Source organism: Sinocyclocheilus grahami, unplaced genomic scaffold, assembly GCF_001515645.1.
Source record: "Sinocyclocheilus grahami isolate Dianchi unplaced genomic scaffold, SAMN03320097.WGS_v1.1 scaffold413.1, whole genome shotgun sequence".
In the NCBI taxonomy this organism is placed as follows: Eukaryota; Metazoa; Chordata; class Actinopteri; order Cypriniformes; family Cyprinidae; genus Sinocyclocheilus; species Sinocyclocheilus grahami.
Genome location: NW_015505592.1, coordinates 1,444,381 through 1,460,963, shown reverse-complemented (window position 1 = coordinate 1,460,963; position 16,583 = coordinate 1,444,381). Strand labels below are relative to the sequence as shown.

Below are 16,583 nucleotides of genomic sequence, written 5' to 3'. Positions count from 1 at the left end.
GCAATTCAGTAAATTTAAAATATATTAATTTTAAATGTAATATTGTATTACACATTATAGTTAAAATTATGATTCTTTACATGTGCTTTAGTATGTTAGTCAACACATTACAATAAGTGTACGTCTTTGACAAACGATAATTAACAGGACCAAAAGTCTGACACTTTAAGTACACTTAAGTGGCATTTTATTTCATTACTAGATTAGCACAGATTTTTTTAAAGAGTGCGTTTAAGATTTGAAGTACACTGCAATTGCACATTTAATACAATTAAGCACACTTCTTTTTCAAAAGGGTGAGTTTAACAGTAGACTTACAGTGGCAATCAAAATCACTGATTTCTCCACAAGTCATATCAGCTTCCCAAGCAAAGCTGTTGCAATAATCCATTGTTATTTATAGCCAGTTGGAAAATAATGATTAAAAGGAGTAATGTTGATGAAAAACTGCATGTTGCATAACTGAGTCAAAGGCCATCATATGAGGAGGAAACAGAGAGAGAGAAAGAGAGAAAGAAATAATTTAGCTAACACTGTAAAAAGAGTGACAGCACAAACAGTATTTTAAGGAAAGAAAAAGGAGCATAAAATGGTAAAGACTTATAGATGTAAGAAGCTGTTAACATGTAACGAGAAAACTTTGAACCCAGAAAGGCCTGGAAGAATAGAGAGCCTATATGTGAACTGCAGTCCTTCATTGTTGCTGAATATTGCCCTTGCACTCCAAGTAAGTATTTATTTATTTATATTTCTTATCTCTTTTACAAGTTAATGAAGTCATATGACACAGTAGAATACAATAAAAGAGTGCACTTTAACTCTTTTCGTTACTTAAGAATATACTTTCATATTTTTACAAATGCTGAAATCTTAAAGTCATAATGAAGTACATAAATCTAAAGTTCTCAGATTAAACATTGAACAAAGTCTCCATGCAGCATGTGTTGGTACTGTACTCCTGGTTGTGGATACACTCATTCAGGAAGTAGACAAAGAGAGAACAGTGGCCTGTGTGCTCTTTTACTCAGGTGTATCGACACTACTGCAGAGCTGGATTAGATCACGGTAAGATTACATTTACCCTGTTGCTTTCCATGGAAGCTGATATAGTTGTACTAAAGCATCTATAGGGTTAAGTCCAATGATTCTTCTGTTTAGTTTGCCATTGATCCTGGCTCCATCTTTGGACTTTCTGATCCCTGCCCTGGCCCTGCTTTCTGCTCAGTCAGGTGAGAATGGCGGAATTAAAGTAAACATCTAATAAAGACAATCTAATAATCTAACCAATTAAGCATACTAACAAACCCAAATGAAACCCATCTAAAGAGAAAAAAAAGTCATTGGTGCAAATTGTATTGTGGCCTGCAGGGGGCAGTGCACTGAACCAGAGGAGCCTGTGGCCCCAGCACACCCATTAAGAGAGGTAGAGCACAGTGCTGTCCGTGGTGCTGAACATTCAGACCACCCTCCATTGTCACATTGTTCTACAGTAGCACATAGTGACCGTCAGATCCCACTTACCAAAAAGGCGTAGCCAAAGTTTGTTTGTTTGTTTGTCAGGGTTATTATAGATAACTAAATTTAAAACATGTCTGTTACTTGAAATAAAATAAATGTTAACTGGAATAAAATATTTATTTATTCATTCATTTGTCAGGGTTATTATAGATAACTAATACAATTTAAAACATTTCTGTTTCTTGACAAAATAAATGTTAACTGGAATAAAATATTTATTTATTTATTGATAGCTAAAACCATTTAAACATTTCTGTTACTTGAATTAAAATACATTTGAACTGAAGTACAATATTTCTTAATTAATTTGTTTATTTATTTATTTCAGGGTTTTAAAAGGTAACTAAAAAATGTATTACTTGAAATAAAATAAATGTTAACTGAAATAAAATAATTTATTATATGTCAGCTAGTTGCCAAGGCAAAATTTTAAATTTTCATTGAAGAACTAAAATAACTAAAACTAAATAAACTAAACTATTAAACAAATGAATAAAATTGAATAAAACCTATACACAAATTAAATAATAAAAATGACATAACACACCAAAATTACTAAAACTTTAACTAAAATTAAAGTGAAAACACAAAATATAAAAATTAAATCTAATTCAAAATATTAACAAAAAATATAATGGTATATAAATGAAACTAAAATTAATAGAAAAGTTTCTTGAACACCAAATCAGCATAATTTATCGATTTCTGAAGGATCATGTACTGAAGACTGGAGTAATGACTGCTGAAAATTCAGCTTTGCCATCAAAGGGATAAACTACATTTTAAAGGGTGATGTTGCTAAAAAGAACATTATGTTGTGTATTTGGTGTAATGAGAAAGTAGTTTCGCTTTCACAACAAAAGACACAGCGTCTTCACGACATGGCGGCAGCAACAATACTACAGCGAGAATAAAAGTTACGCCTTCTTTCTTTGCGTGAACATTTGGGCGGCGTTATGCAAATCTTCCCACATTGTGACGTAGACATGTGGGGGCGTGTTAGAACGAGCCGTTTTAGGTAGGCGTGGCTAACTCTTAACTTTTATAAAGAATATCTCTTTGGATTTGAGACTTTAGTCTTTGCAACTTTACAGATCTTCTTTATGCACCAAGAGCTTGTAACACTCCAAAGAGAAAGGAAAAATTTAAATCGCATCATATGACCCCTTCAAAAATATATTAAAACAGAAAACAGTTATTGTAACAGTATTTGTAAAATATATCAATGATACTAAAATAACAATGATTTATTTATTTGTCTTTTGAGCAAATATTTTGATATTTATATATTATATTGATATTTCATATTTATCACCTTGATTTGTGTGTATGTATCTGTGCAAGTTTGTCAGTGCTTGTCCAATAAAGTTTCATTATACTTATTATACTTGGCGTATTGTGTGTATGTGTTGGTGTGTGTGCAGTTGAGAGGCATGACTGTGGTTGCAGGTATGGTGCAGCTCACTGTGGGTTTGACTGGTCTGAGTGGCTTTGCACTGGGATGTTGTGGACCATTAGTTCTGACTCCTCTCCTCTGCATTCTGGGGTTTTCCATCTAAAGGGAGGCAGCTCTGCTTTGTTCTGACCACTGGGGCATGGCTGCACTGTAAGGACACGCTTTTCTGAAGTCTTTCATATTGTGTATACTGTCCAGGAAAAAATAGCAGTTTATAACATTAGCAATTTGTAGTATTTTAATTTTTTTTGTAATTGAATAATATAGAAATACCTTATAAGATCAGATTGGAAGGAATAAGTGTTTTCTTTTGCACTGTTGCAGTCAGTGTGCAACTACACAGATACACAGACAGCACTAAATACGAATTTTCTTTTTCTTTTTTTTTCAGGGCAATTGTTCTTCTGGTGATCCTGTCTCAGCATCTGCCCTGTCTGTGTTCTCCGTCTGCAGGAGACTCTTTGTGAGTCACATCAAGGGGTTTTGTTTAAATTCAGGATGACTTAAGGCTGAAATATACAATAAGACTGAACTGATTTTAAAACACTAGGCATGATACACTTGCTGACTTTCTTTGTAAATGGTTATAGAGAGAAACTGGGCATCATACACCAAACTATTGAGGATCACACACTAACTTGCACAGAAACATGTGCCTTTTTGCTAGGAGACAAATTGAAAGAAGATGCTTGAATTGGCTTGAAATATCAAACATGTTCGATATCCTCCGACTGGATGGAATCAAAAGCTAAAAATCAGAGTCTGCACCCATCATACACTATGCGATTTTCTGTGAAATCTGCCAACTTAAATCTGCAGACTGTCTCTGACTGTCCAGACTGGAAAAGTCGTGTAGTGTATTCCAGCTGTTAGTTTGATTTTGAGAGCCATTTCTGCAAGCGTTTCTTCACTTTTTAATGTTGTGGGACTTTGCACAAAAAAGAAGTTTACTTTCACTTCCAAAACTAGTCTAACACAGACACCCTCAGTCATGATTTATGGGATTTCCTGTGTTGCACTAGTAGTCGAGCTCTTTTACAGCTTTTAACCTGCAGTACATTAGATCAGTGTTTTGCCTGTAAGAAGATTATATCATTGATCTGGGCAAAGTTTCCCAACGAAGATGTGCCTTGTGTTACAGCGATCTTTGGCTAAAATGTTCTTAATTTAATATGAGGTTGAATGTTGTCCAAGGTTATGGGAAACAGTTTAAAGCTTTTTATGAATGATCGTAAGCTCGTATTGGAATCTTGCTTTTGGGAAATCCTTATTGGTTTTTCTCTGCTGTGTGGAAGTAGACAGTGCCTGACTGTCTAGTTATTATTCTCATCCATCTAAGGCTGTGTAAATGTTTTGATGTGGGGGTGTTTGTGTGCAGCTAAAAATTTATGAATTACAATATCCAATTTGATGTATTTTTTAAAGCATTTATTTATGTTAGTTTATAAATATACATGTTACAACGTATATGTAGAAGTTTACATGAACCTAGATTCATGGTTGCTGGAATATATTTCAAATTAGATTTACACTACCCTTCTAAAGTTTTGGGTCAGTAAGATTTCTTTTTTAAGTTATTTTGATCAAAAGTGACAGTGAAGACATGTAAGGATCATGTGACACTGAAGACTGGAGTAATGATACTGAAAAGCTTTACATCACAGGAATAAATTACATACTAAATATATATTCAAATAGAAAACTGATTTTAAATCGTAATAATATTTTATAATATTATTGTATTTTATTTTTTTTATCAAATAACATTGAAGATGTGAAGAAGTGTATAAATATTGCATTCGGTATAAAATAAAACTATGTGGCATCTGCAAATAAATAATTTTTTTTAACTTTTCTAGGCCATTATTGCAATCACTTTTAATCTGTTTTTGTATGTACATAAAATAACACAGGCGCATTGACATTTATGCACTTGTTGGGTCACTGTATGCAGGTCTTTTTTTTAGGTCCACACTCAATAACAGATATATTGTTTCTGCTCTTTGTGTTCGTCCTGTGTAGGTACTTCTATCTGTGATTGTAACATGGGGTGTTTGTGCCACACTGGTGCACTGGGGACAGGTCCATCTTACCTCTCTCACCCAGATGCTCTCAACAAAGAGAAACGCCAGCTTCATTCAGTCCACACTCATCTGACCTTGTCTTTCCTAATGACTCTATACCCTGGCTGGACTTCCCCCTTCCTGGTAATGTGAAAGATTTTTCAGTTTTAGTTACCTTGTAGGTATTAGCTGTGGAGTTGCGTGTCCAAAATGTAACTTTCCACATGTTTTTGTTAAACATTATGTTTCTTGTGTACTCTCAGCCCCAGCACTCCCCCTGCTGTCTGGACAAAGCATTGCAGCAGGAGAGGCAGGAGGCCTGTCTGCCAGCATTAGCTCTCCGGCTGTGTAGGCTCCTGAAGGCTCCTGTGTCCCCAGCACATGCCTGTAACAGGGGCCTGTGTTTGGATGGACTGGGAAGTGTGCTCCCTGGCCTGATGGGGGCACCAGTAGGACTGTGCAGCAGTGTGCCTAATGCATGTGTTATTGGGCTCAGCCAGGTAAGAGACTGTACTGATGCGGTGACTGTTAGCTTTGCCTAGATTGAACTTTTATGATATTTATTGCTTTTTTATATTTTACATTTGACTTTTCCTCTTCATTTTATAATTCACTACTGGTCAAAAGTTTGGAATATTTTTATTTTTTAAATAAAAGAAGCATCTTACACTCACCAAGGCTGCATTTGTTTGATCAAAAAGTACAGTAAAAGCAGTAATATTGTACAGTAAAATCAATATTGTAAAATATTATTACGATTTATAAGTTTTGTTTTCTATTTCATATTTTAAAATGTCATTTATTCATGTGATAACAAAGCTGAATTTTCAGCAGTCATTACTCCAGTCTTCAGTGTCACATGATCCTTCGTAATTATTTCTAACGTGCTGATTTGCTGCTCGAGACATATTTCTAATTATTATCAATGCTGAAAGCAGTTGTGCTGCTTCATATTTTTGTGGTCAAATGTTTGGGTTTAAGTTAGATTTTAAAACATAAATAACACTTTTATTCAGCAAGGATGCATTAAATTGATTAAAAGTGAGAGTAAAGACATTTATACTGTTACAAAAGATCTCTATTTCAAAAAAATGCTGGTCTTTTGGATTATCTGTTCATCAAAAAAAAAGGGGCAAATCAGCATATTTGAATGATTTCTGAAGGATCATTGACACTGAAGACTGGAGTAATGACTGCTGAAAATTACATTTTAAAATATATATTTAAATATAAAACAGTATTTATAATAATATTTCACAATATTACTGTTTTTACTGTATTTTTAATCAAGCAAATGCAGCCTTGGTGAGAATAAGAAACTTTTTTCAAAACATTAAATTAATTAATCCAAACTTTTGAGGGGCAGTGTACTTTCCATCTTCGTAGCTCATACTATACCTCTATATCTCTCTGTCTTTCTTAACTGTATACACAAATCCTTTAGGTTTCATCAGGTCAACCTATAGTTATGGTTTCAGCCAAATTAGCTTGTTAGGACTATGGCATTACAGTCATAAATTAAATGTTTGTGTGTGCTCTTGTTCTCAGGTGCTGTGCTTGGCGTGACCTACACACTTGCCGTAGCTACAGGCATAACTTATTTCCAACATGCAGATGGTGACTCAGGACGCAACATTTTTAACATTGGCTTCACGGTGTTTATGTCATTAGCACTGCCGCGCTGGTTCAACCCCCCCCTCCTCTAGTTTTATACAAACAGGTATGGTATCGAGCTGCGGCTTCATTAAAGGACATTATGTACATCATTTGGACATGAGTCTGTTTCATTCTATGAATTTTCATCTTCTTGTGTTCAGGTGTGCCCAGTGTCGGGTCTCTTTTAACCTTACCCATTTTCTTTGTGGGGGTTTTGGCTTTTCTTCTAGAGCACACTGTTTCAGGTAAAACAGCACTGAAATACAATACTGTTCAAAACTTTGTGTTTTTTTAAATGTTTTTGAAAGAATTCTCTTATGCTCCAGCTGTATTTCTTTGTTAGATAAAATACAGCAAAAACAGTAATATTGCAAAATATTATTACATTGTAAAATAATTGTTTTCTATTTGAATATATTTTAAATGGAATTATTTCTCTGATGTTAAAGCTGAATTTTAAGCATCGTTACTCCAGTCTTAAGTGTCACGTGATCCTTCAGAAATCATTCTAATATGCTAAATTTGCTGCTCAAGAAACATTTTGTATTATTATCTATTGAAAACAGTTGTGCTGCTTAATATTTTTGTGGAAACAATGATACAGTTTTATTTCAGAAACTTTAATGAAAAGAACAGCATTTGTTTGAAATAGAAATCTTTTGCAACATTCCAAGGTTCTCAATCGGTGGTATATGCTTTTCTTGGAAAAATACATTGCCCATAATACCATGCAGAAAATTCCACCAATGAGAGAGTCCCAGCAAGCAAAAGAATGTCCACAGCATGAATCATGGCAAATATCATAAGTCGGTGTACCTACTCTGAAAATCCTTAACTATTTCTATATATATATATATATGTATTATTATTTTCAATAAGTTTAAAATGTATTGTTTTTATAGTCTTAATTAACAGCTTTAAAAGCCAGTTTAATTTTACCAACGCTTTTAATTTATGCCATTCGCAATGCTTCATGGGATTTTAGTTATTTCCCTCACTAAATCCAGTACACAGTATGGTACCTTTGTCTTTATGTACGATTTCTGTGCTTCAAATAAAAATTTGTGATGATGTGATTCACCTCATAGCTGGTTGATTTGGTTCTTTGCTTGTAAAGATATAATTAAGTATTTAAAAAAATCCCTATTGGAAAAATGAATGGGAAAAAAAATACTTCCAGAACCAACGGCACTGAAAAAGTGCATTCCATTGATACACTCTATCAACACACCCTATACATTTTAGCATGGAGTTCTGAAAACAGAGACATTTTGTGAAGAGACTAAAGAAATACAAAGGCAGATATTTCCATAATCTTTAATTCTGAAAAATAGATCTTTAAATAGTTTTACAAATATTATATCATTTCTGACATCTTTAAGTAAAATGTAAATAATGCCACAAAACAGATAAATACAGTAAGTTGTATGGGAAATTGAGTATTACGGCATAAAGCACACATAAGGACTACATAAACATTGCTACACATTGCACAGAGTAAACTCTTAATTTGTTTGAATGAAGCCTTCATAAAAGTACTCAAAACCCTTATGTATGCTAGAAGGAGAAATACAGTGTACAATGTGACCATTAAATACTTGATTAAGTTGGAAAAGACACCTCTACGTTTACAGTGAGAAACATTTAACTGACCATATGAATGAACGCAAAACAGTTATCATGAACCGCTCTGGACCTGAAAGTACATTTTCCTGATGTTTTAAAGGCCTTAAACCAGTTGTAAAGTGTACGTTTCTGTGGGTGTGTTTGTGTGTACCTTCCACTCACAGAACTTCCTCCTCCATCTCAAACCTTATCAGGCCATGTTGGTCTGATTGCCTGTGGTTGAGTCACTGCATACCTGAGTTTAAAGCAAATTCATCTATAGTTTCCTCACTTCAACAGCTATAACGATATGATTAGGGAATGTGTATGTGTGTGTATAAGAGAAAGAGACTGAATAGGAGATATCCGAGCGGAAGTGTGTGCGTCTTGATATATTTGTGATAATGTTCCAGTGTAGGCAGTAAAGAAAACCCATCTGAAAAGTGTTAAATATGGGTTTTAAAGATCAATTTTGTCCCGTCCAATGTCCACTTCCTCAAATGAGAGTTAACCCACAGAATAGCTGCATCCTTTATAGTATTTAGGGTCTATTCAGGGTCATAAGTGATTGTGTTCTTCATTTCAGGACTCATTTCTTACTTCATTTTATTTTAGATCCTTCCAAAACTTTTTTTTTTCGTGTCACATTCTCATTCCCTTTTCATCTATCATTGTCCATCATGCTCCAGGGATGGAAGTGTGTTGTATCCAGCACATGAGTCCCAACCCAGTGCAGGAGTGAGGAATACCAGTGTATCCCCACAGCCTGATGTCCAACTGTCCCTCCCCAGCTATAAAGTACCCTGAGTGGGCCGAACGCCCAGTGAGCCAGCCAGTGCTGGTCCACGGCTGCGTAGCAGGAGGAAACCACGCCATTGACCACCACCGTACCGTGGCGGGTGAGTGGCGCAAAAACACCCTTGTCCTCCTGTATTTGGATCCTAGTGACCCGGGACAGATGTCCCTGCTGTCCTGCTCCTCGTGTGGACACCACGCACTGACCTGGCAGCACATCACTAGCAAATACAGACTTCAGCTCTGCACTCGCTATAGGCCCTGAGCAGTTCCCTTCGGATACAAACAGGAGATGGGCCGCCGTCAAGCTCAGTTTAGCACCCGAGTCCGTCTCGATGGCATAGAACTGCTTCTCTGCAGAAGGATCGCGGTCTAGGAAGGCGATGACTTCGCTGTAGATGAGCTGCCCGCTTCCGTCGCACTCTGATGAAGCGAGTACTTTCTCTCCAGGCTGTAAGCTGTCCATAGTCTTCACGCTTCCATCCTCAACGGTGACAAGAGCCGATGCGGGAAAACAACCGCCAGTTTTTGCAGCCACAGAGTGCTCTGAAAGAGAAATAGAGAGAATATAATGACAAATGTGCAATCGAATTGGCCGTTTTCTCTATTGATGTGCACAGTAGCCTAAAAAAATTCCAAAGGTCATGTGTTCGTTAAAGCTTGGGTTCGGATTGTTCAAATGGCACAGTGCCTTCCTCAGATTAATCTTCCATCTTTAAAACACACACACCCAAGCACAAACACACTCCCGCTCTCATTGTAAACCAATAAAAATCCAATCAAACTGAAAGTTGCAGTGGCAAAATAACCTGGCGTGTGCAGGCAAACATTTCAAGCACCATCCTTCAAGCTAATTCGTTTTTTTCTTTCCGCACGACTCCAGTCAGCGGGTAAAAATGCAATAAAAGCTAATAAATAACCACTTAATTGAATCTCAGCTCCCTGTGACTTCTGTCCAACAGAAGTGACTGGGGTCTGGAGCGACGTATGCACTACAAAAACGAGTCTCAAGTCTCTGTTGAGTCCTACACAAATATTTGGAAAAGGTAAGTACCAAGGCCAGGTGATAAGACAGGCTGAGATAAGAGATCTGAGAAAAGGGGACAACAGAGTTGCCGTCTGGAAAACAAAGGAGTTGGTTAATCATCTCACAGCACTTTAGCAGCCAGTCCTACTTCTTGAGGCACATTCTCTCTCTCTTACGTAAACATGTATACATATTTACTCTTATGCACTTCTAGCATATGTATGTAGGCCTATGTGTGTGCAGAAGTGCAGAAAGCAAAAACTCACAACCGCAAATTCAAGACTGTTTTGTTCATATTTGAGTTATAAAGATTTTTTATATGACATTTCATAATGTTGTATCTTCTGGTAAATGTGTTTTTCTTATTTTTATACTGCAGTAAGTGCCTGAATTCAGACAAATCTGACAAGAGTTGAAGAAGCCAGCTGAAGAACACACCTTTAGAGGACTTTGATAAAGCAGAAGTAGACAACAGGTCTTGCTTGTGTTTGCACGCTCTATCAGAAAGATAACAGAAGGGCCTCAAATATATCCACACACAGGTCTCATTCCTCTCTAGCAGCGGTGAAACACTCTACAGCCTTTTAAAAAAAATGTCTAGTCAGACCCAATCCAAATCTACAGAACTTTTTTGCATTTTCTACACTGAGGAAGATCTGATGAATTCTGTTTTCTGAATTTTGTGAACATTTTTTGTTGTTCCAATTATGAATGTTTGTGTAGTAAGGATGTGTGTTAAATGAAATTATTATTTCAACCCATCTTCAATGAGAACATAAAAGTCCTGTGCGCAATAGGTCATTTTTAGCATCCAAAAAATTTAAATGCATGTCAAGAGACCGTCAGAAGAGACAATAAAACACTGAATGGGTGCACTTTTACTTTCCCAGTTGTCTGGCCAATAATTTGGTCTCTGGTGACTCAGGTATAGAGGCAGGTGTTTAAGGTTTAATGATGTGGTCTGTTACCTTCATCCCAGGTCTACCACTTATCTCACCAAAGTTAATGAGAAATGACCACCTTCACCACAATAGGACACACCTGATTTAACTGCACACTGAACGCATATGAACCTTTCAGTCTGGAGTCTCTTTAGTTCAAACACCAGAGATCAGACTGGACGGTGTTCTACAATCAATCATAAACCTGTATCAAAAACAATGCATTTTTGTTTTAATCCACATAATATTCAAATTTTACCCATTTTATATGGGAAGCACTAGTAAAATGATGAGTATTACTCAACTATTTATGTAAACTATTGAAGTGAAACGAAAAAAATCCAGGGCTGGATATTACATTATATTATTCTGCATAGCACATTTGATATAGTTAAGTGGCGTATAGTTGTATTGTAAATAAACAGAGTGATATATGTAGTCTCAGCCCTACCTGACTTGATGCTGCAGTGGATGTAAGATTTGGACTCATAGTAGACCCAATCAAAACCAGCCTCCACCGCTAGACGTGCCAACATGCCATATTTATTACGGTCGCGATCTGAGGTGGTGATATCGACAGCTCTTCCTTCGTAATGCAGTGAATCTTCAAAGTGATTGCCGTCTTCATCCCAACCCTCGGTCACCCTGAGCTTCACCCCGGGCCACATGTTCATCACAGAGATAGCCAGAGAGTTCAGCTTATCTTTACAGCGCTGTGAACGCAACAAGGAAAGATGTTTAGACCTGGGTTACACACGTGGAAGATCATGGCCTGCATTTACTGGAATTTTGCAAGAAATACGCAAACAAGACCATTTATAACTCCAAAGGGCAAAACAGACTGAATCACACACACACACACACACACTTACAACACAGGTCAAGACAAAAGACAGTTGATTCAAATGGCACTGAATTCTGTTGTTGTGGTATAAAAATAAAAACTGCAAATTATGCTTTAAAGAGTCCAAGATCACCTCTTCAATGAGTTGAAGTGTATGGCCATAACACCACAAAAAATATGCAAAATAAACGAACAGGCTAAATCTTTAAATCTTGTTTACATGAAGATGATTTGATCACTCTGATTTAAGTGACGTTTTAGAAATGAGTATTTAACTTCCCTTTGTTTACCCTGTGTTGTGTCTTCCATGCAGAGCTTTCCACTGCACACTTTCCAACAATTAGTTTTGCTTTCCTAAATAAATTTGTATTTATTCCTATACTAACTAATTAAAAGTTTCTGTAATCCCTGTATTTTCACATTAACATACAATATGCAATCGTTTTTTTATTTTAACCCAGGCACCTCTCTTTCATGCCTGAAAGTTTTTCAAATGCACCCACGAAAAACAATACATAATGACAAATTATTGAATCATGAGGAGAACTGAGTGATGCTTGAACCAACAAATATATACTGACTTATTTTTACCATCCCACAGGTATTTTTCAACGACCAAGGTACAAAATGTTGAGTGATTCACTTTTGGTCATTTAACCTAACCACATTCACCACCCTTTAGAATACATAAGACAAAATTGCTTTTAACAGCAAATTCATATTTCAGCATGGAAACAAGCATTCATTGCCAAAGCACAGATATAATGTAACTAACCACAATTTTTAGGCAATATCGGTTTCGTTATTTGGAAAGGGCATACGTTTCTGATTCATGAGTCATTTATGATTTATTTATAAATTGCTTAAAAAACACACACACTAAATGGAAAGTTTACTTATTTTTGAAACTATTTCAATATATATATATAAAAAAAAATTGCTGGTAACTTATTACATCAAAATATATTTTTATATCGTTTGCATGCAAAATAAGCGCGGTTATTTCGATGCATTGTGTAAAAGCGAAATATTCACACTACATAGAAGAGCAAATGAACATAATGAAAAGTTAGGGCATACGTTTCTGATTCATGAGTCATTTATGATTTATTTATAAATTGCTTAAAAAACACACACACTAAATGGAAAGTTTACTTATTTTTGAAACTATTTCAATATATATATATAAAAAAAAAAATTGCTGGTAACTTATTACATCAAAATATATTTTTATATCGTTTGCATGCAAAATAAGCGCGGTTATTTCGATACATTGTGTAAAAGCGAAATATTCACACTACATAGAAGAGCAAATGAACATAATGAAAAGTATTTGACAGGTCCTAGATTTTCATTGAATGAGCAAACCTGTATGTTCCACAGAGAACCATCATAATAACTTTATATTCTCTCGTCATTTAGTAAACAATCTGCTTTAAAGAACTAAGAAACCAACTGTACTGAAACCAACAATACTGATCTTAAGGACCAGCAACATAACATCAGTAACTTTTTTTAAATCCCCAAAGAGCCATATAGCCAAACCCAAAAACCCAAACTCACGCTTTTTAAAAACATAAGATGCTTTGCTGAACCCGAGAGCCATCGAAGAAGCTTTATTATTAAGCGATTTTAAAAGACAAACCGCTGTCAGCAATCATTTCCTCTGAAAGCTGTGAAGATCGATAAGAGCGCGTCGGTAGGACTGAGCAAAGGGCACACCGCTGAGCAACAGGTTTAATGTGCTCGCAATCGAATCAAAGCCATTGAGTGTGTTTCTAATGGGCAGATCATTGAATTCATTCGAGCTGCATTATCCGAGAGTCGCTCACCTGCGTCATGAGTCGATCAGCACCTGTGTTCTCCTCATCTTTAAAGATGATATCGGGGTTGTAGTTCGGTGTGAGCTCTTTAAAGCGCTCCGAGGTCCTGGTGATCTTACCCTCGTGTCTCCCACTGGCTCCCAGTGTCTTTTCGGCTACATTTGGACTAAACTGCTTGTAATTAAGGGGTGTCAGTTTCTTTGGAGGCCGCCTTTTCCCATGTCCCCTCCCCGGCCCACAGCCCTCGTTAACAGGTGCGAAAATCAGGGCGCAGCCGACGAGGAGCCCAAACACCACGGGAAGACGCATTCCACCTCAACCCGCCGGGCACTCCGACACGGAGTGGTACGGTGGCACAGCTCGCCGTTCAATGAGAAACTACCCCCCGGAAGAACCTTATCCCCCCCCACGGGGTAAAAGATGGGGAGGACAAAACCTCTACTTCTTTATCACCCTTATCCTCGCCATCGTCCGTGCGTAAAAGTCGCTTTACGCAGAGGCTGTCATGGAGAGACGCCGGAGAAAAGATCCAGTGATACCAAATGTTCAGTGCCCATAGAATACGAAACGCTGGTCTCTCGAGAAAATCACCGAAATAAGAGTGAGCAGGCAAGTCCATTTATTTATCTAAAAGATTATAGGAGAGAGAGATACCGGGTGACTCCGGCGCACACAAAGAGAGCTGTCAGACTCTGAGAGACTTCCGCGGCTGCTGTCTTTGAATGAGCACGTCCTTTGGCGCACGTCAAGTGATCTGAGTTGCCGGCGAACTGAGACCGCACCCTGCCAGTTTTTTGCCCCTCTCTATCCCTGCCTGCCACTCCTCCCCACGGGTCACATTGGGTGCGTCGTATACCCACCGGCTCCCTTTAACGCTTCACAGCGCCTGGCTTGGCAAACACAAGTCTTGGGGAAGAACTGTGGACTCAGACTCTCCCATTCATAGATCCACAAATAGAGAACGAGCCTGGCTGCTCCTCAAACAAACGTGAGCGACTGTTGCCCTCCCCTACCTGTTTATAACATTGATACGCTTAAGGAAACGACCAGAACCTGGCGCATTCGTTTGAATGATTGATCATCATTTATTGATCAGAAAACACCCGTTTGTTTAGACTGTTCTTTTTTGGTGACAGGTGTAACGACGTTGTTTATGAGTCAAAGAGTCATCTGATCCTGATCTATTAAGTTATGCAATATTACATAAGTAAAAGTGGTGTCTAGTAAGCAATTTAGTTTTCAAATATTAATATTTGAAAACACTTATTTGTCCAGCCAGATCAAATCTAGTGTGGTGTAACAAATAGGAAGGAAGCCTTTTTTTTCTTTAAAAAAAAAAATCAAATTAAATAACTCACGATATTCATGACTTTAAAAATCATGACATTTGTACTAGATTTTAAAAATATTTCTCCTTTGTATCATTTTGGGTATCCTTATCTGCATTGACCCTCATAGGAATACATTATAGAAAATTCAGTTGAGCTGAAAAAATGTTGGTTTGTATATTACTCCTGGTTCTAGGTTCCATTCACATCAGTTGCTCAATGGATCTTATTTGTATCAGATATTAAGAGACAGAGTTCCAGTATGTGCTGGCCTGTGCTGAGGTAATGGGCAGTGGTGGGACCTGCATGAGGGGTTCACTGTTCTAACTGAAGATGAAGCTGGTAAAGACGGGAGTGTATAGCTTGGAAGACTGTTACACAGGAGCAGCTCTATTCTACAGCACTGAGAGAAGACGCTCCACTTACACAAGTCATGACTGTGTGGAGGTAGGCAGCGGTCAGCACCTTAAGAGCAGATATATCCATGAGACTTGAACTCTGTTCACTTTCTCCTTAAATGAGGGAAAGGAAACAGACCCAAGTCTTCCAAATTAGCTCTGCAAATATTTGCCGGAAAGGGGCTAGTGGTTTTGTGCCCATTTCAAAAGCAAATTTAACAGACATGGTGTTTGGTGTTGATTTATTTTTTATTATTTATGTCTGTAAATATCAAAGTATTTTAGGTTTGGAGGTTGGTATGTCCTCATTTGGAACAAGGAGTAAAAGAGAGTAATTGAGCGGATGAGGAAAACACTACTGTCACTCTTTCAATCAAACTCACTTTCACTTTGACCATTTGGTACAGGTCAGTGTGAAACTGTGTGGTCATTTTACCCATCCCTCATTCTTACCATCATGGCCCATTGTTACTCTGAACAATCATTACATTATTATTCCTTCCCTGTTGGTTGTTTAAAAGTATTTTATTGGCTATTTATATTTAACTCTTGTTTTCTACCTTAACTGGACCCATCCATCCATTCTCCGAACTACACGTCCCATGTAGGATCACAGAGAACCCCACAAGCCAGTCCATCAGAGGGCTAACACAAACAGACATAGACACATTCACTCACATCTATTGGCATTTTGGCTCTCCAATTCACCTGCATCTCTTTGGATTGTGGGGCAAACGAGCAGCAGATGAAACACAGGGAGAACATGCAAACTCCCCATGGAAAGGCCTCATTGCTCAGCTGGGAGTCCCAGGCTGTGTGGCGGCAGTACTACCCAATGAGCCACCATGCAGTCCTGTATCTGGACCATTAATCTAAATAAGCACTTCATGAGTTACAGTTACTGGAGTCTTGAAGAAATTTCCCCTAAACTTACTGGTTACTTACTTCCACTAGCTCACCTTCCACAGATTTGATCTACAGGTACCCAAGTCCTCATGGGAACTAGGTATGTGTGAGCAATTCCAGCATGCATAAATGGAATGCAATGGATTAACTTGTTTTCAAATTTTTGCATCTTGACTCTGGAGATCACAGAAACACAATTACAGAGCGTGGGGATCCCACTGAG

At 37.3% G+C, this 16,583-nt stretch overlaps 2 protein-coding genes across 2 annotated transcripts; one reads left to right on the top strand and one right to left on the bottom strand.

Annotated features, from left to right (window-relative positions):
- The first annotated feature begins 589 nt into the window (after positions 1-589).
- On the top strand, positions 590-7,036 carry slc23a3 (solute carrier family 23 member 3). Its single transcript, XM_071582281.1, is given in 16 exon segments — positions 590-727; positions 939-951; positions 954-1,065; positions 1,159-1,232; positions 1,353-1,423; positions 2,943-3,124; positions 3,366-3,400; positions 3,403-3,437; positions 4,997-5,115; positions 5,117-5,181; positions 5,301-5,385; positions 5,387-5,573; positions 6,525-6,731; positions 6,733-6,757; positions 6,855-6,938; positions 7,020-7,036. Coding segments are annotated over 16 exon segments (1,449 nt in total).
- A 1,440-nt stretch (positions 7,037-8,476) lies between these two features.
- On the bottom strand, positions 8,477-14,732 carry ihha (Indian hedgehog signaling molecule a). Its single transcript, XM_016232577.1, has 3 exons — positions 13,738-14,732; positions 11,513-11,774; positions 8,477-9,639 (listed from the first exon to the last, which is right to left on the bottom strand). The coding sequence occupies exons 1-3, from the start codon at positions 14,035-14,037 to the stop codon at positions 8,960-8,962; spliced, it is 1,242 nt and encodes a 413-aa protein (XP_016088063.1). The 5' UTR covers positions 14,038-14,732; the 3' UTR covers positions 8,477-8,959.
- Between the last annotated feature and the right edge of the window lie 1,851 nt (positions 14,733-16,583).

Coding starts and splice junctions, on each gene's coding strand:
- ihha (XM_016232577.1), bottom strand. CDS start 14,037: ATGCGTCTTCCCGTGGTGTTTGGGCTCCTCGTCGGCTGCGCCCTGATT. Junction 11,775..13,737: donor CTGATCGACTCATGACGCAG/GTGAGCGACTCT, acceptor TTGCGTTCACAG/CGCTGTAAAGATAAGCTGAA. Junction 9,640..11,512: donor CCACTGCAGCATCAAGTCAG/GTAGGGCTGAGA, acceptor TTTCTCTTTCAG/AGCACTCTGTGGCTGCAAAA.